Source organism: Chrysemys picta, chromosome 14 (assembly GCF_011386835.1).
Source record: "Chrysemys picta bellii isolate R12L10 chromosome 14, ASM1138683v2, whole genome shotgun sequence".
NCBI classification, from domain to species: Eukaryota; Metazoa; Chordata; order Testudines; family Emydidae; genus Chrysemys; species Chrysemys picta.
In genome coordinates this window covers 19,762,819-19,782,568 of record NC_088804.1, presented here as the reverse complement: position 1 = coordinate 19,782,568, position 19,750 = coordinate 19,762,819, and the positions used below count along the sequence as shown (strand labels likewise).

At 38.7% G+C, this 19,750-nt stretch overlaps 1 protein-coding gene across 7 annotated transcripts in view; it reads right to left on the bottom strand.

Annotated features, from left to right (window-relative positions):
- Positions 1-19,750, bottom strand: part of LOC101938809 (ATP-binding cassette sub-family C member 12) — a 101,467-nt gene that overhangs the window by 70,483 nt on the left and 11,234 nt on the right. For 4 of the 7 annotated variants that reach the window (XR_010592562.1, XM_024104125.3, XM_005289954.5 and 1 more), the window contains exons 3-9: positions 14,880-15,046; positions 14,029-14,184; positions 12,672-12,819; positions 8,836-9,069; positions 8,400-8,573; positions 5,281-5,428; positions 2,114-2,262 (exon numbers count right to left, since the gene is read on the bottom strand). Coding sequence is in view for 6 of the 7 variants with exons in the window: in XM_024104125.3 (XP_023959893.2) it covers positions 2,114-2,262; positions 5,281-5,428; positions 8,400-8,573; positions 8,836-9,069; positions 12,672-12,819; positions 14,029-14,184; positions 14,880-15,046 (1,176 nt within the window). In the remaining variant the exon portion in view is untranslated. Of the gene's footprint in view, positions 1-2,113; positions 2,263-5,280; positions 5,429-8,399; positions 8,574-8,835; positions 9,070-12,671; positions 12,820-14,028; positions 14,185-14,879; positions 15,047-19,750 lie in introns of those variants that run through there. The other 3 variants (XM_065567101.1, XM_065567103.1, XM_065567102.1) reach the window with 3 other exon arrangements.

Below are 19,750 nucleotides of genomic sequence, written 5' to 3'. Positions count from 1 at the left end.
GTCACAGTTGCAACCCCTCCACAAGCTTTATAGGCACCCCCAGGCTTCCCAGAGAAGCTGATACAGATGCTCTCTTACATGGTGACATGGTTCACAAGACTCATCTCAGGAGATTTCAACATCCACAAGGGCAAGGACTCAGATATAATAGCTCACAACCTTCATCATTGTTTTCTCATAGGGAATCTTTGGACTCCCACACATAAAGCATAAAATATGAAAGTACTATACACAAATATACAAGAAACATAACTGGAATAAACAACTGTTACAAAATGCATCAGCAGATCTGTTTAGCAAAATGGGTTGCTGTGAAATACATCCCCTTTGTGCAATACTCTGCACCAGCTCCACAGTTCAAGGTTTCTAACCTGAAATTCAAAGCTTTCCATGGAACTGGCCCTGTCTACTTGAGAGATCACTTCCATGGCCATGACTTCCCATGACAACTGTGTCTCACTGGAGCAATGAAATGATCAAACAACATGGGAGGCCAAACTTTACAGGAGCTAGACCAAGACAATGGAACTCGCTACCAGAAGTCAGAATGACAACTAATCTCACCATGTTTACAATGAAATCCAATGTTCATCCCTTCTGCTTAGCTTTACCCCCGTTTGCTCAGTAAACACATAAACCCTATCAACTATTCAAGTTATATCTCCTACGGGCTGGGGAGAAAGAGAGAGACCACACTATTATTTCTATTTTCCAATAGAGGAGGTGTTCGGATACTGGTATGCTGGGGGACATATAAGCATATAGATTCATTAGATGAAATCCTGGCTCCATTGAAGTGAATGGCAAAACTGTGATAGTATATCAGAAGCTATATTCTCTTTTATCAGAATTACATGGAATCTTTCCCCCTGCTTTTTGCTGTTTCTTTGACTTTCCTTTTGTACATCCTCACTCATTTTGTAGTCAAGTGTTTTTGCCAATAAACCCCCTACATGTCAGGTTGTTTATTTTTTTAAACAAAATTTCCTCCTTTGCTTGTATGTTTACTCTTCCTGCCCTCCGTCTTTTCCCTGGCTACTGCTTTCTAAAGGGGAATGCATCTTGCTGTTCACCAGACTGAATTTTGCATTAATCTGCATTGAGTTCTGTGTGGAAGGAGTGGGTAGTAAATGATCCCAAATGTCTAGTTAGTTTCTTACTATTTAAGAAAATACTTTAAAGCATTTAAAAGACCATATATCTTCTTTTAGAAGCTTCCCTAATTAATAACCAATTTAATTTATTAACTTTATCTTTACCATGCAGTGTTTAATAGAAGCTACCCTTGTTTACTAGCCAAATACAGGGGCAGCGAGTTGTATTGGCCCATGGTGCCCATGCTCCAGGAATATTCAGGGCCTGGGGGCCCAGCTCCACCAATGTTTGGGGCCAGGTCTCTCCCCGGCCCTGCTTGCCGTCCCCACGCACCTGCCCTGGAGCGTCTCCTGGCCCCGCCTGCTACCCCTAGGCGATTTAAAAGGGCCTGCAGGCTCCCAGCTGCTGCCACCACCACCGGCAGCGCAGTGGGGCTAAGGCAGCTTCCTGCCTGGCCTCACTCCGTGCCACTCCCAGAAGCGGCCAGCACGTTCCTGCAGCCCCACACTGCCCCTGCCCCAAGTGCAGACTCCGCAGCTCCCATTGGCCAGGAACTGCGGCCAACAGGAGCTGCAAGGGTGGTGCTTGCGGGCAGCGGTGTGTGGAGACCCCCTGGCTCCCCTGCCTAGGAGCCGCTGCCAAAGGGGTGTGCAGGTCGCTTTCAGGAGCCACCGAAGGTAAACGCCAACTCCTCACCCTCTCCCGCACCCCAACCCCCCTGCCCCAGCCCAGAGCCTGCACCCCTCCCACACCCAAACTCCCTCCCAGAGCCTTAGGCAGGTGTGTTTGCGGGGGGGAGGCAGAATTTGGACCCATTCTGAGCACCACCAAAAATTACACAAACCTGGCCATATATATCTGTACAGGAAAGCTATGTTAATTTTGGAGCTGCCATTCATTAAAAATCCTAGGGGAAAGTAAGTAAATTTAAGAGGATCCAGATCTACTCTACAAAGATATACAGTACTATAAGGGAACAAGGACTTTGGGGGGAAAAATATATAAAAAAAAGTCGTACAACTGATGCAGTTAGTTCTTGCTTTAAAAGGGTGTGTAAAACAAATGTCATGACAGTAGCCAGTGTTGATACAATAGGTGTCAGAGCAGAGTTTACACTTTGTACATATCCCGCTTTTTCCAGTATTTTCCTTTCCACATTTCTTATACCTGTGAAATATAAGAAATGTAAAATATTGTAATGTAAAAAAAAATGTAAAGCAAAGCTAACATTTTCAAGAGAAGACTATTCTAAACAGCAAAGGCCTTCCTTATATTAAGCCTGGATTTGGGAGACATTGATATCAATTGAATTGCATGCACCAAAGGTAAATTTATGGCCCTACATTTGATAGCATTAAGGTGGTAACACAAAAGCTATTTAAACATTGTTCCCTTTAAACAAACAAACAAAAATCTTATGATTAAGCAAAAGCCTAAATGACTACCTTACATATATACTTTTAGATTTGGAAGAAACTGATTTTGATTTTTTTTTAAATAACTTCAATAGATAATACCAGTTTTTTTTAAAAAAAAATTCTATTGATTTAAATTTTCACAGTTGTGTAAAATTATGTGTTTAAGCATTCTTTTATTTGTAATCAAGTTTAAATTTTCACTGGTGCAGAAAACTGGGAGGGATGTCAAACAATAATTAATGACAGATGTTGAGCTTCAAAAAGTTAAAGCTTTTAATTTAAATTAAATTAAATTAAATTTCAGTTACTGTTGATGGAAATATTTTTTGTTGGTTTGTGGGTATATAGTAAAATTAACATTTCCCGATAAAAGACTATATATTTTTGCCCTTTAAAAGCATTAAATGATGGATAATCAGTAAACAGACTCAAATGTTTGCACTTAGGTTCAGTTAAACATTGATTTTAGAGCGCTCTCTTTTCATTACCATGTTTACCTTCTTAAATCTGTATTTTTGTATAAATATTTTATTTCCATATTTACTCCAGAATCTGGAGGAAGTCTTTACAAGGGCTACATTTAAAATAGCATGGGTTGTGATGAACAAGACGATGGGCTTGCTTTGTACAGGTTCTGACCCCAGTTTTGCTTTGAGTTTTGGGTTTGTGTGAAAATGCAAACTCAAAGTGGAAAAGGGAAAGGAAAACACAAAAAATGTCTCTCGGTGAGTTGCACTAAAATTGATCAAAGCACTTCCACTTCAGTAACCCTTTCACCCCAGTAAGCCTGGCCCTCTCTTCAGTGGCCTGGAATCCATCCACTCCCTTCCAAAGGTATCCCGTCACTTACCTTTTGCAGCCTTGAGGGAGAGCCACCTCACTTACTCCCTCTTATGTGAAGCCTTTAGGGGGCTGCTTTTCTTCCCACCAGAGTAAGGATCTTCATGGACAGTGGGAAGACTGTTTCCTTTGTCCCCTTCTCCATATCTCACTTGGTCCCAAAGTTCTATTTTTGTGTCCCATTTAATCTCTATGTACCACCCGTTCAAAGGTTAGGAGCCCTCTTATAAGAGCAGCACCTCAGTTTACTGCTGCCCTTCTAAGATTATTTCTGGAGGACTGACTCACTTAATGTTCCTCTCTTGACCACCCATAGGAGTGTAACTCCTTGGTGGTATACCCTGCAGCTGTCCCATCTGGTCTAGGATTTCCCCCTGTTCAGTCTATCCTGGCTGCTTCTGACCATTTCCCCCCACAGGTTTCCATTTGGTTTCACCCATATGCGGAGACTCATCACATATTTTTCCCTCATCCTCCTTTGACCATATGCACAACTCTTCTGGCCTCCAGTGCTCTGATTTCCCTGTCTGATTCCCTGGCCAGGATCATGGAAATTCAGGCTTTAGGCTCTAAGATAAGGGATTTGTGAGGTGGGGCTGCCTGGAGAAAGGGAAATATTGCAATACAGGATGCAACATTCCAGGGGCATTGCCACCATAGCAGGCAAAGACGAACTATCTCCTGTCGAGAGATGCCACCCCATATGCACTCTTTAATTGTTACCCTTTCTATTGCCAAATCACAATGTTTCTTATTTGCTGCCCTTTATCCCTATAGCTCTCCCGACATTCCTGCTTTCCAGCTTTTGGTCTCCCATTGAATAGTTTTGGGTCATTTTTACCTAAATATATTAGCTGAATTTCTTCTTCTTATTTTCTGCCATATTGCTACCTCTGTCTTATTACTGTGTTCTGACCACCTCCTGATTTAGTGTCAGCCAGTTTGATCAATGTGTTATTTACTTTCACTTCCACATCATGAATGAAGAGATTAAATAGGACAAATCTTAAAATCTCCCCCCCCCGCCCAATTTAATGCTGTTTTACCATTCTACTTTGTTTATGGCACTTCAGTTTCCAATCTAGGTAAGTGTTCGCATCCAGGCCAATACAAATTAATCTCGTGATCAACATTTCATGAGTCATCCTATTAAATCCTATATTGCATTTGCTACCTTCCTTTATTAGGGGCCCAATCCTGAGAGGTACTAACTGCTCTTCAACTCCCACTTATGATGGGAGTTGAGGGTATACAGCAACCTTTTGGGATTGAGCCCTTACTTTGTAACAGCCAAAAGCAGTAATCAGATTTGTTTGGCAAGATTTGCTGCTTGTTGTAGACAAATTGGAGTGAGTTCAGAGAAGAGCAAAAATTTTATTAGGAAGCTAGAGGGAATAATTTATGAGAAAAGAGAGCCAAATATGCATGGTGTGACTAAGCAATAAAGGTGATATCAGATTTTACAAGTATTTGAAGAGTATAAACACCAAGGAGAGAATGAGTGGAATTATTGAGGGTGCTTCAGCGGGTATAAGTAGGAGTAATGGGATGAAATTAAAAGAAAAATGTAGGCTCAAAATCAGGGTTGGGAATCTTGTTAACCCCATTGCTTGGAATTGCTGAAATTAGACTGGATCAGGAAGCAGACTAGGTAACCTACTGTAGGGAGCTGCATTGGCAGGGTCATGGAGTAAATGGCATGATACTTCAGGGGTAACGTTTTCAAAAGTTCCTCACTGACTTAGGAGCCTATGTTCTACTGATTTTCAGTGGAGAAAACAGAACAGGGATTCATGAACATCCTTCTTAGAGACAATAAATGGTTTTAAAAACACAGAGCACATTAAGTTTCTATAAGTCACTGATATTGGACAGAAAGGCACAGTTACCATTTTATATACTACTTTAAAATAGCCGCTTTCTATACCTTTGATTGCCTTTGCAAAAGATTTTTCCCAAGCATACATTTTAATCAATTTAATGCATGTTAAAATCTCATTCATTGTTTGCACACGCGTATCAGTCACTGAAATAGCAGCTCGTCGGAATACGGATGTGAGCTTAGCCATGAGCATCTGCAATCAAGATGTAAAAATGCCATTAAAACATATCCTTAAAATGGAGACATCTAACAAAAAATGTGAATTTAAGCAAACATGTTTGAGTGTGTGTTTGTGTGGATGGTAAATGCCTACAACTGGCAATATTGCAGGAGCCAATTGCCACATCCTTTTAAAGTGACAGCATTATATTGCTACCTCACTAGCTAGTCTTTATACATTTGAATGTTTTTCCTCCATATGCTTCCAAACTCTTTTTTGAATATTCATGTTTCCAGTTTCTGTTGATACTCATTGTAGTATTCCAATGAACACATTAAAGGCCTCATTCAGGACTCCATTTTTGCATCCAATATCATATAATGTATAGATTTCTTGTTCCTTTTCTAATTTGACTCTTCTTCTAAGATGTGTGTCACCTAGACTAGAGCTTGCTTCCATGTTCCATGTCAGAGGCTATTAACATATCATGTAAAAAACAGGAACAGATCTGTATGTTCCTGTACACCTTACTATTTAGACATGACGAGGAAACAACAGGAAACAGCTGTGATTTCCTATTCACCTTAATATGTAGATTTGACAATCTTTGTATATATTTTTACCCTTACAGATGCTAATATCAAGTTAGAAAAAGAACAAGAAAGCTATACAATATATATTACTGGATACAAAAAGGGAGGCCTGAATGAGTCCTTTATTGTGTTCAGTGGAATACTGTAATGAACAGCAATAGATGCTGGAAACATGAATATTCCAAAAAGTTTGGAAGTATATGGCAGAAAAACATTTTAACGTATAAAGACTAGCTTGTGAGGTAGAAGTATAATGCTGTACTTTAAAGGATTTGGCAACTGGCTCCTGCAATATTGCCAGTTGTAGCCATTGAGCATCCACACAACCACACACTCAAAAAAAAAAAAAAAACCTGCTGCCACCGTATTGAAAACACTTTGAGGCAATGGTTTGTGGTTCTGTGTGTTTAGCTCCTATAAGTGCGACAGCATTGTACAGTAGGAGATTATCAAATGTACTTTAGAAACTGTTAAGATGTGCCTGAAAAAGTTTAATCAATTGAAAACACATTTCCTTAACTAAACAGCTCTATGCATCCCTTTTAAATAGAAATAAAAGACATATAGCTTAATTTAAAAGTAACAACGGATTATTCCACTGTTACTGCTTGAAAGGAAAGCTCCTTTAACTATTCTGAATGTAGTTTATTCTTTATATGAAAAATGTAAGCACCAGTGAATACTCAATCAATACATTAATTAACACACTCGAACTATCTTAAGGCCATATTTTCATAATAGTCTCTACGCTTGCACGAGTTATTGATTGTACAACAGGTACAAAATTGCAGTTACATATGTTAGAATTATCATCTGTAACTATCGTACCTGATTGTTTTTGAAAATTTGGCCCTTGTTTTGTCTTTAAATCACATTCATTTTAGTTTTTCTAAAACGGCTTAAATGGCAACACCAAAGTGAAAAGATACTTGCAAGTAGGTATTGCAGTGCTGTGTATCAGAATGAGATCAGAGGCCTAGGTAATAGAAATTCAGATATTGGGACAAATTCTCCTTTTAGTTATTCCAGAGCAACTGTGAGAATAGAGTTACTTTGCATTTACTGAGAGAAGAACATGGTCCTTTATTGAGTTCTTTAATAAAATATGATTTAAGGACTTTAGCAAAGCTTTTGATATGGTCTCCCACAGTATTCTTGCCACCAAGTTAAAGAAATATGGGCTGGATGAATGGACTGTAAGGTGGATAGAAAGCTGGCTAGATCGTCGGGCTCAACGGGTAGTTCAATGGCTCCATGTCCAGTTGGCAGCCGGTTTCAAGCGGAGTGCCCCAAGGGTCGGTCCTTGGGCCGGTTTTGTTTAATATCTTTATTAATGATCTGGAGGATGGTGTGGACTGCACTCTCACCAAGTTTGCAGATGACATTAGACTGGGAGGCGTGGTAGATACACTAGAGGGTAGGGATCAGATACAGAGGGACCTAGACAAATTAGAGGATTGGGCCAAAAAAAACCTGATGAGGTTCAACAAGGACAAGTGCAGAGTCCTGCATTTAGGACGGAAGAATCCCATGCACTGCTACAGACTAGGGACCGAATGGCTAGGTAACAGTTCTGCAGAAAAGGACCTAGTGGTCACCGTGGACGAGAAGCTGGATATGAGTCAACAGTGTGCTCTTGTTGCCAAGAAGGCTAACGGCATTTTGGGCTGTATACGTAGGGGCATTGCCAGCAGATCGAGGAACGTGATCGTTCCCCTTTATTCGACATTGGTGAGGCCTCATCTGGAGTACTGTGTCCAGTTTTGGGCCCCACACTACAAGAAGGATGTGGAAAAATTGGAAAGAGTCCAGCGGAGGGCAACAAAAATGATTAGGGGTCTGGAGCACATTACTTATGAGGGAACTGGGATTGTTTAGTCTCCAGAAGAGAAGAATGAGGGGGGATTTGATAGCTGCTTTCAACTACCTGAAGGGGGGTTCCAAAGAGGATGGAGCTCAGCTGTTCTCAGTGATGGCAGATGACAGAACAAGGAGCAATGGTCTCAAGTTGCAGTGGGGGAGGTCCAGGTTGGATATTAGGAAACACTATTTCACTAGGAGGGTGGTGACGCACTGGAATGCGTTACCTAGGGAGGTGGTGGAATCTCCTTCCTTGGAGGTTTTTAAGGCCCAGCTTGACCATGCCCTGGCTGGGATGATTTAGTTGGGAATTGGTCCTGCTTTGAGCAGGGGGTTGGACTAGATGACCTCCTGAGGTCCCTTCCAACCCTGATATTCTATGATTCTATGATTCTAAGGTAAGGATTTTCAAAGGAGCCTAAGGAGTTAAGTACCCAACTCCACATTAAATTTTAGTGCCTTATACCCTTAGGGTCCATTGAAAATCTCAGCTTTACATTTAATATTGATCAATGTACATATAAAATGATTAGGAAAATTAGTCACTTTACCTGTAGAGGTATAAATATAATATAAACAAATGTTCCTGTGAGTGCAGTGGGACCAAGAATAAGACAAGAATATATGGTACAAACGATCATTAGTGCAGGCACAGTAATTGGCAGAGGACAAAATAAGGCAGCTTCAAACATTCGATAGCCATCATTAGATAATACATTAATGACCTGCAAACACATAAAAAGAGAGAGATGAATAGTTCTCCCTTTTATCAATATTTTTGTGACCAAGAGTTTTTAAACCAATCATGTTTTTATAATCCCAGGAGTAAGCCTTTCAGGATCCATTATCCATATACTGTTTATTAGTGCATCAAGACTTAAGTGACTATACCATTTAAATTGACTTATTTTAGTATTTCACAAAAACAGCTCAGACATTAAAGGCCACCTAGAGGTTAAGAAGTAGAATATGATTATGAAAACTTACCTCACCAACAGAGATGTGTGTCAAAGACTTAAATGCTAATAGATATTCAAAAGCTACTGTAGATACAGCAACTTTTAATCGTATAGCTGTACGGTAGTTGATGGCCCACGCCAATGCCCAAAATATTACTTTGGAAAGTTCAGCAAGAAAAAGTGCTATGCAGAGTCCAATTCCCTGAATGCTGTCTTTGGTGACGCTTTCACTGTGCTGTAGAATTTTATGAATGATCACAGTCTGCAAAGAAATTTCAGAATTATTTTTTAAAATTGCATCATGAAAATTTTCACATCTGTTAACCTTTGGGAAGTTCAACATAGCAAAGTTAGGAACTGTGCTGCTTCCACAGATGCCTCTACAATGCACACTCCTTTCAGTGGCATGTAGGCTTGGTCTACACTACCCCCCCTAATTCGAACTAAGGTACGCAACTTCAGCTACGTGAATAACGTAGCTGAAGTTCGAAGTACCTTATTTCGAATTAGTTCAAACTTACCTTGGTCCACACTCGGCAGGCAGGCTCCCCCGTCGACTCCGCGGTACTCCTCTCGGCGAGCTGGAGTACCGCAGTCGACGGCGAGCACTTCCGGGTTCGACTTATCGCGTCCAGACTAGACGCGATAAGTCGAACCCAGAAGTTCGATTTCCAGCCGTCGAACTTGCCGGTAAGTGTAGCCAAGGCCGTAGAGTTCATAACCTACATGCCCCCTAGCAGTGGTATACATAGCAGTGTAGATGGTGAGGCACTGCTTAGGTGAGTAGAGTGACAAAACGGCTGAACCATGTGGGTATGTGCCCTACATTACTCTGCAATACCTCTCCATCTATGCAGATATTTTAGTAGTGTAATGTTACGCTAACTCCTCATTGCTGGAGTCTTTCACCACTGCAGGGAAAGGCTCCAGCAGCAGGGAGCCTGACGGGAAAGGCTCTGGCAGGTTCCCCACCCTCAAGAGCCTTTCCCCACTGTCTACCCTCCCTCCCCTCAGAGCCTTTCACTGACATGTGTACACATTGCAGTGTGGACTCAGACGGTTTTTCACTGCAGGGTGTAGCTACATGTACCCTACACACCTCTGCAAGTGCTGCGCAGTGTAGGCATACCCAGCATGGTACCATATGGGATTTATACATATAAATAATAGAGGTTTTGGAAAGGAAAGTACATTTTATATTCATGAGGTACTAAAGGATAGGCACTCAGATACTATGGTGATGAGTGCAGGATGATGCCTGGCTAGATTTTAATAGATGGTTACCAGTTACCTATCTGTCTGTCACATTTGAGAAACACGTGGTTTCACTGCGGGAAGATTCTGAAATTAGTTACTTGTATTATTGGCCCAATGAAAATATTTATCCACTCTTGATATCCTGATATAAACCACTGAAATCAGCTCAGGTAGCTAGTTACCAAAAGTTGCTGCTACTCTGTGAGGGAGGTATGAACAAATACATTAATTGATAAAACTGCAATAATGGGGATTTCAACTAAGCATGCTTAAACTGGTCAATTGTCACATCAGAACACCATTTAACAATTGCTTTTTGCAACAAATAGTTCCAAAGGGAGAGATTATTCTGGACTTGTTTCTTATTACCACACAGAATAGGTTGGTTCAAGGACAATAATAGAGCCATAAAGTAATATTGACTGCAATATAATTAAGTTCAACATCCTTGGAGGAGGAATCACACCAAAAGCTAGTATGCTGAGACTAAAATTTAGAAAGTGGGATTTTTTAAATATAAGAGGATGATTGACAGAACTGAAGGGCAACAAATTTAAAAGACAAATTGCTAAAAGAAAAGACTAATACAAAATTTAATGAACCATTGGAACTCATTCCCATGAGATATCATTGAGATCAGGAGCTTATTAGGATTCAATAAAAGGATTAGACATTTCTATGGCTAATGAGAATATCCACAGTTACATGGGACAGGAATAAAAAATGAACGCTACAGTAGTACATGTAATAAAAAGAAACCTCTGACAAGAATCAGGGCCTTTAGCAGAGCCAGTCTAGCAGCAGGGCCTGCAGCAGACACTCTCCGGACAACCTAATGAGCACAGCTGGCCTGTGGCTGCTTGATTGGTTACACAGCCTATTTGACTGGAAGAGCCATCAGACTGGCTTTTAAGCCCAGCCGCAACAGCAGTTCAGGGGTTGCTCAAAGCATTTGCCCATAGAAGCAATAGCTCCTGAGTTTCTTGTTAGCTTGTTTCTAGGCCTGCTTCTGTCTTGGACCCAGCTTCTGCCTTGCCTCACTCCAGGTAACCTAGTTCTTACAGGGAGGGTCCCCAGAGCCCAGGCTCCAGCCCGAACCCAAATGTCAACACTGCAATCTTATAGCACCAGAGCCTGAGCGCAATGGGCCACCCACAGATGTTTGATTGCAGTGCAGACATACCCTAAGGCTCTCAGTTCCTCTCTTCCCACAAACAGTTTAAAAAAAATCACTGGAAATCACTAATGAAGTAGAATAACCTTATTTGTCAACTTGTTTCTGAAATCCTTCTGACTTATCTGGGTTTCCTCCTTACCTTCTTCTCAAGTTCTTCTCATACAGATACTATCTCTCTCAAGCCCACAGAAATATCTTTGAAAATCATCAAAGAATGGTGAAGCAAAGTCCCCCCCCCCACCCAAATCTGCCATTTCTACTTTAAGAAGCTGTAAAATGTAAGCAATAAATAGTAATAGGTGAATGACAAGCATTGTGGATCTATTAAAGTTTGAAGATGGCCCTGTTGCCTACCCCTTTCTTGTATGGACTTTGCCCCATCCCTGCAGCAAGCTATGGCTCCTCTACTTGATGCCATTGTCTTTAGAGGCATTTGCTGCCTTGCTTTTCTGTAGCGGGAACCATTTTGCATGTCTCTTCCTTTTTAACAGTTATTAAAACCCCCATTCCTTTGTATCCCCTTATTATGGAGATTCTCAACAAACAATCTTTTGCTTTGTGATTGTTAGGTAGATGATACAACTAAGATTTTTGAGATGGTCACAAGTTAATGTGATATTATTATGGGGCATTTTTACAGTGCAAGTTTTTGTTGTTGTTGTTTTTAGTACTCATGTACATCTTTTAGATAAAGCATATTTGCCAAGCAAGCTCGTGGGCTTGCCTACTTATAGAGGCAAGTACTTTAAATGTAATTGGTAATGTACAAATGTTTAACTTCTGACTTCACAACAGAAATGGCACTAGTAAACAGAATAATAATGCAGGATACTCTTAAAATCTGCAAATGTAATAACATACTGCATGTAGTAAACATACAGTGATACCATGACTAGGTACTCAGACTACAGTGATGGGTAGAAGGACTCAGAACACGTTTCTGACTAATGGAACATTGCTGTTAGGGTCTCTGAGAAGAATTCAATACTTTAATAATAAAAATTACTTTAGATTTCTATTGATTTGCCATATATAGAATATGGGGATTCTACATGTATGAACAGCTAGCAGGCCTTGAACTCTTCGTGGACTCTTATAAGTTGAAGTTCATGTTATGTCACCAGAAATCTTTTTTAGATTTGCAATAAAATATCTGATTTGATCCAGACCTTCCATGACACCATACTTTAGATGAGACATAGCTTTATAAAAAACAAAGATTAAAATAGACTCATTTGGCCTTGAGATATCCATGGAATCCTCTCATTACAGGTGATTGGTGAGATTAATGTCTTTTAATGCCTGTTAGTTCTTTAAAATTCTATCAATAACTGAGCAACAAAAAATGGTCTCCATTTCTCATACTTAGTTTATCAGAGAGAGATTAATTGCAGTATACTAAAATTGTTCATCAGTATGGAACTACTTACTGGTCCTAAAGCAGCCAAGATAATACAAATGAAGTTTGCTATCACATCCACCAAAATTCTTGTTCTCTGAAACTTAAGAACTACTCTGACCAACGAAGCTTTTTCAGGCCCAACTCTTGCAAGCTCTGCTTCCCAAAGGAGTCGAAATCTGGAGAAAAAAATATCCCCACATATTAAAGAGTAGAAGGTTAAATAGAATAGATAAATAAATAGAATGGTAAAGCATTTTTTCTAATCACAACAGTTAATAAGAAACATATATGAAACTGCTACGATGATAACATTAAAATTCAGTTCCTCATCCTGTCAATCAATAGTTATAGAAATCTAAAAATTATACAAAGAACATTTTTATAGATCAACAATTCATGAAGGGAATTCATTATTCAATGTGATTCCTCTAAGGAAATTATCACATTGAAAACATTAAAATTTGCAATCTGAGGACAGATATTCTTAACTGTTCAGCTAAGTGTATGTATTCCAAAATGGACTGGGTTGAAATCGTTTTCAAAATCTCAGAAATTAATTGGTTGCTGATGGTACCTGGGGCTGAACTAATGAATACTACAACCACTAAATCAAAGTTACATAGGGTCCTTAATATTCTTTTCCCAATCCATTCTGTGCAAAATGTACTAGTCCTTTCAAAGAGCTTTGCAATACATTTAGGCTCAATATTGTATGATGCTGACATTCTGGTCTTGATCCAGCAACACACTTAAACATGTGTTTGAAGATAATGTACTTATGTGCATTGCTAGATTTGGGCCAGAATGTTCAGTACCTCTCAGGATCGAGCCCTTCAGGTCTGTTTCAAATCCCGTTAATGGAAAGACTCCCATGGACTTCAGTGGGCTTTGGACCAGGACCTGTAGTGCCATAGCTGAAGAAGCCTTGTCTGCCATACAGAAGGCTAAAATTTTGGAGGGAGTTCTTGATTTCAACACACCTGGGTCTTCCTTGTGAGGAGTTGCCCCCTACCTCAGCTTCTTGCAATGTGGAATCCTTGTATAAGATATGGGAAGAAAGAATAAATGGAAAAGCAATAAAGGAAAGAGAAGACTCAAGAAGTTTTGTTTCTTTCTCCCTTCTTTTGTATCTTTCTTCAAAAAACAATCCCAACAACTTGTTTTCTTCTTTTCCTTTCTCTTCCTCCTCTTTTTTATTGTTTTTTCTTAAGGGTCCTGTACTGAGTCAAACAGTAGGAAACATGCAAAACATTTTGCAGCTAAAAACTGCTATTATATGTTATATCTAGTGCCCCCCAGAAGTCTCAAATCATGGCTCTCAATAAAGAAAACCACATAAGGAGGAATCTTACCATAATTATATTGAAAAATTGAAATAGTCCTACCTTTTTGCATTTGGCTCTGAACTATCATGATATGATAATGGAGGTAAGGTATCCGCGTTAATATTGTGTCTGTATCCTTTGATCATTAAAGATGAAAGCCAAGAATATGTAGCAAATGAGAACAGTCCTGCATTATCCATTGGGTTAACAGCAGATCTAGGGGGAAAATAGAAGCTACTAATACAGTATTCAAGTTAATTTCACGGTTGTCTCACTGACCTTACAAATGTTAACTGTAGAAAATTATGTTTTCTGAGCCATATAAAGACCTTTCGATACTGTTAGGCAGAGACCATCATGCATCCCTTAGTGGAGTGATAGATAGTATGAATACACCACTTATTAATTAATGATAAGGTAAGGTCACACTGATGGGGTGAGAATCTAGTCTGTAGCTTCCAAAGCATGCTGTGTGCTCAGCTTCTGAGCTAAAAACCAGCTTCATTACTTGAAATCAACTGGCATTTGCTGCATTTAATCAGTATCCTCCTCAGATAATGCTACAGGACATACACAGAGCATCATAGTAGTCACTCATTCTAGCTTTCAACAATGCTGAAATGTCAGATTCTGTCAGTTTAGCTCAACTCAGATTATGCCTAAAAATGTTCTTGGCATTGTATTAACTCAATTAACCAATTAATTATAAGTGAGACACCGTTAGTAGGTTCATTAAAACAGATAATACAATTTTAGCCACTAAAATACATTTGAAGTAAATGCTAGCTTAATAGTTGGGGAGGTGGGAGTAATCAAGACTTCCTGAAAAATAAATTTTAATCTTCATTAGCCATCAAAAAATGATTTTCTTTCTATATATTATATTTCAATTATAAATAAATGTGACTTGCTTTGCTTTGAGGCGGACAGGAATCATTGTTTTTAAACTAGGTTCGTATTTGTGGTGAAAGGTCATTTCATCATCTCGTATATCTAGATGAGGTAGCAGATACGGTGCTGAAGTAACCATTGCGCTGGTTTGCAGGTACCAAGGTTCTTTGTGCTCAGTCAGATTTCTCTTTGAAGTAAAATTTAAAAAATAGAGCATATTAACATTAATTACTTTTATTTAAGTAACATTTTAAAATATGTGGTAAAGCCCATAACCATTTTCAAACCACAACAATATCTTATCATTGGCGAAAGGCTGGAAAGGATCTCCATAGTTATCTATTTCATTCCCCTGCACAATGTAGAAATACAGTACACATATACTTTCTCCCCATTTATAATGCTCCCATCACCACAGTAACTCAGTAACCAAAACTATAAAAACCTACAAGCTGTCCAAAGCCTTTTGCCTTTGCCTTCTGACATACAGAGAAACCCCATTAAATCACAATACACTGAACACATGCAGCTCAGCATCTCTCAAAATCAGGTCATTTATTTTTGGTACCTAATATGGATATACCAGTAAGTCCTCAATTTTAGGTACCTATACTTGAAAATGTCGGCGAACAAGTTTAATCAAGTTTATGGTTAACATCTCTAACGCTGTTGCCTCAGTGACCTCCCTTGGCAATTTAGGGTCTTATCCAAACCCCACTGAAGTCAAAAGGAGGTTTTTTTCTACATTGAGGATGCTAGGATTGAGCCCTTAGTCTGTCTTTGTATGTTATAATGCCTAATCCTTTTATCATATTTGTAGCCTTTCTATGGAGTTTCTTTTCAGTCTTTTTCTAGTGAAGAGTTTCAAACTGTAAACAGTCTGAGTCTGAATGTACTAAAGCTATATTAAGAGATGAAGTGTGTATATACACCAGAATAGTTTTGCTTTTTTCTCCTCAGTGTAAATTCATGTTGGATTTTTGTGCCTATACCCGTCTCTGTATTTAAGATGTCTTAACCATCAATCTCCATTTTGTACTTCTGAATGCCATTATTTTCTTTCCTCCACCGCATGCTCACATAATGCATTTTTCAAAGTAAACTCATTCCCACTTACTTCTGTCCAGTTCTCTAGTTCTCTCTGGATCATTCTGTAATTCTTTATAAGGGCATGTTTGCAGATCCTCCTCCAGAAATTTTGTGATATCTGCATATTTGATCCATTTACAATTCATTTATTCCAAATTGTTTATAAAATATTAGACAAACATAGACCCAATATTGATGCTATTGGGACCATACACCCATTTGATATCTTGCCTCCATGTAATGAAAATAAACCGTTTGATAGTACATTGATGGAGACTATAAATACCCTGAGCAGAGAGATTTATCCTAACAGGAGCCAAATTCTGATTTCTTCACTCCATTTTTACCCCAGTCTTACTGCTTTGTCTTCACTGGAGTTGGTCTTGATTTATATCTGTGACACTGACATCAGCCATCTCTCATGTATAAATGCTGGGAGATGGAAACAGGCATCTTGCTCGTTTCCATTGTTTCTTCCATTATTTTTTTTTAATCTGTTTGTGCCATTTAATTTGTTTGCATGGTCCCTGTGGTCCTGCATACAACGGGCACGGACACTTTGATTAGAATATTTCCACGCAAAAAAATGTTTAAGCACAGTTCACTAGAAAGATGGTAAGTGCTAACACAGTTTTTCTGGCCATTATAGACAGAATCTCTTTTGTAAACACTTCCTGTCTCCCTTTTCTTTCTAGTTTATGGCAATAAAGTGCATCTGAAACCCCATAACCATTATATTTCCCAGAAAGCAGATTAGACCTTGTAGGAATATATGAACAAAGTGTTTGACACAATATGCTGAGCACTGAACACACAACCAAGAAAAATGAACTCTTTGCTGAATGAGGACTGAGATTTGCAAATAGGACATTTTCTAGCAACCTTCTTCTAAAATGCTGAAAAAGGCATATCTTTGTGAAAAAATGAAAAAGACTGATTACCGTCTGTATCACTGTTCAGAGATTCAAGTCCCATATGACCTTTTATTTCTTGTTACATTTTTGCTCCCGTAAATGCTCAGAGGGATACTGGGCAAAATAACTCCCATTATTTGCAATTTTTAAAATAAACTTACTGCAATCATGTCAACTGAAGATAATAATCTGCCCAATACACTATGCTGATTTAAAATACTCAACTGATTTAACAATAAAATTGAGTCTGCTGAGAAATCAAGTTGCCATACTTTGCATGAATTTTTAAAATGGTGCTCTTTACAATTCAACTGCAAAAATCATGTCTCATGTCAATTTCCTTTGGTCAAATCTCTAAAGGTTTCATTTTACAAGTTCTTTCCCTATTTTTTCTTTTATGTAGATATAAAAAGTACAATATATATTGAGTCTTCTAAAAAGATGTAAAGATATATTTTTGAAGGACAGTTGTAATATAAACTGCTAATGGACAACTACAGGACTCTATCAGCAATATAGATCATAATATAGTCATGTGATAAACAAATATTTGCTCATAATGATGTTGGAGAGTTTAGTCCGACAGTGAAATTGTATTATACTTGATTATGTAAAATATGAGTTTTCACTAATGTAGTGCACATGTTGCCATTAAAATAGGAAATGTTAATTTTATAACATTATATTTGTGATAAATTGGGGGGGGGAGGGGAAGCTATCCTTTTGCAGCAGCAGAAAAACTAATCTCTACTCAAATACATGTGAAGTAAATGCTAGATTATTATTTGGGAAGGTGGAGGTAGCCAAGGCCTACTGAAAAATAAATTTTAATCTTCATTAGCCATCGGAAAATGATTCAGGGAAAAGTTATTTTGTGTGTGTTTATATAAATACATATACAATGAATATTTGTATAAGTCACACATATACGCATTGTGTAAATATTCATCCCAGGACTGGTGATATGGGGACAGGGAATTCTTGTTTTTAATGTTAGAAGTAGCAGGCACAGCCTCCTCTCTCTTTGCTGGAGGATCTTGCCATTTTTGGAAGACCTTAATATTGATTTCAGAGTGGTAGCCATGTTAGTCTGTATCAGCAAAAACAATGAGGAGTCTAACAAATTTATTTGGGCATCACATAAGGCTGTAAGGTAAACGGCACCTCTCCCTTCTGTCAATTTTAGGAACAGAGGTACTGCTTCTTAGAGTCTATGATATTCCTGACATTTCTTTTGTTATCACTGAAATTTCTCACGTATAACCAAAGCAAAACTTTTTGAAAGTTTGAAAGGCCATCTGTGTATATAAACTTCAATTCAGGAAGCTATCCTTATTCAGGACAACCCTTAATACATGCTTAACTTTGACTTCAGTGAGATTTAAGCACAAGCTTAAGTGCTGTCCAGAACAGGGATAGAATGAGTGAGTGTTAAGCGCTTTACTAAATCAGAGCCTAATAAAAAGGTGTATATGGTAAAACCAAATTTTATTTTGTTTTTAAGATCACCTTTAATTAATAGTGATGAATGAAACATAGACTATCCCAAAAGATGTGCATAACAATTTAATGCATCCTGGATTTAATTAAATGGAATAAGGGTCAAATTCTGCTCTGTTACATTAGTGCAACCCCACTGAAATTTATGGGCATGCACCAGTGTAATTGAAAGCATAGCTGGCCCTACATTTCTAATTATAGTGCAAATAAACATTCTTCAATCTCTGGCAGCTGTGGGGCTGGGATTAAAAGGTTGTTTGAATAGGGCAGGAGGTGGGCTAAAACTTCTAGTTCTGGGCTAAAGCATATAGCAAGTTAAATCTGCCTTTCCTGTCATTATTTTATAGTTCACTTCAGTACTGCTTGCACATGATATTCTCCATTTGTCTTCCTGCACGAGGCCTGAAATATGTGGTTACCCTGTATATATTAATGAAATAACTTGCCATATTGGATGTCATTTGAGGAGAAACTAGTTTAACACAAGTTATTTCACTCAGATCTCCAATTTTGGTGAAATGTGCCCCTTCCCTTCTCTGTGATATATAGGAGGTCATCCTCAATTATCTGGTGGTCCCTTCTGGCCTTAAACTATGACATCACAACCATGAATTTCAACCTGTACAGCACATTCTGAGTTGAGAATTCATGCATTGTAATGTACATAATTGGGTCAGTTATATGTAAATTACAACAAATTTCCCAGGTATGTACTGCACATTTAATAATAGCTGATATACCAGGTGGTCTTTGGGGCTTTTTGTTTTTGTTAAGTCTGATTAATTGCAATTTTTAAATAACGCTCCTAGGAACTTTTCTAAACAGCCATAAGAAACTTTTGCATAAGATACTGAAGAACTATGTCTGCATTCAGAAGTACACAGCCCATCACGAGGCAATTTGACCTGTTAATAAAAAGACAGCAGCTGCAGAGTTTTTTTTAACAGAGATGCAATGTGCAAAAATAAGTGTCTATATCTGCCATTGTTTTTTTATGTACAATACTTTAATATTCTAACAGAATTCCTATGAACATAAGAATGGCCATACTGGGTCAGACCAAAGGTCCATCCAGCCCAGTATACTGTCTACCAACAGTGGCCAATGCCAGGTGCCCCAGAGGGAATGAACCTAACAGGTAATGATCAAGTGATCTCTCTCCCGCCATCCATCTCCACCCTCTGACAAACAGAGACTAGGGACACCATTCCTTACTCTTCCTGGCTAATAGCCATTAATGGACTTAACCTCCATGAATTTATCTAGTTCTCTTTTAAACCCTGTTATAGTCCTAGCCTTCACAACCTTCTCAGGCAAGGAGTTCCACAGGTTGACTGTGTGCTGTGTGAAGAACTTCCTTTTATTTGTTTTAAACCTGCTGCCCATTA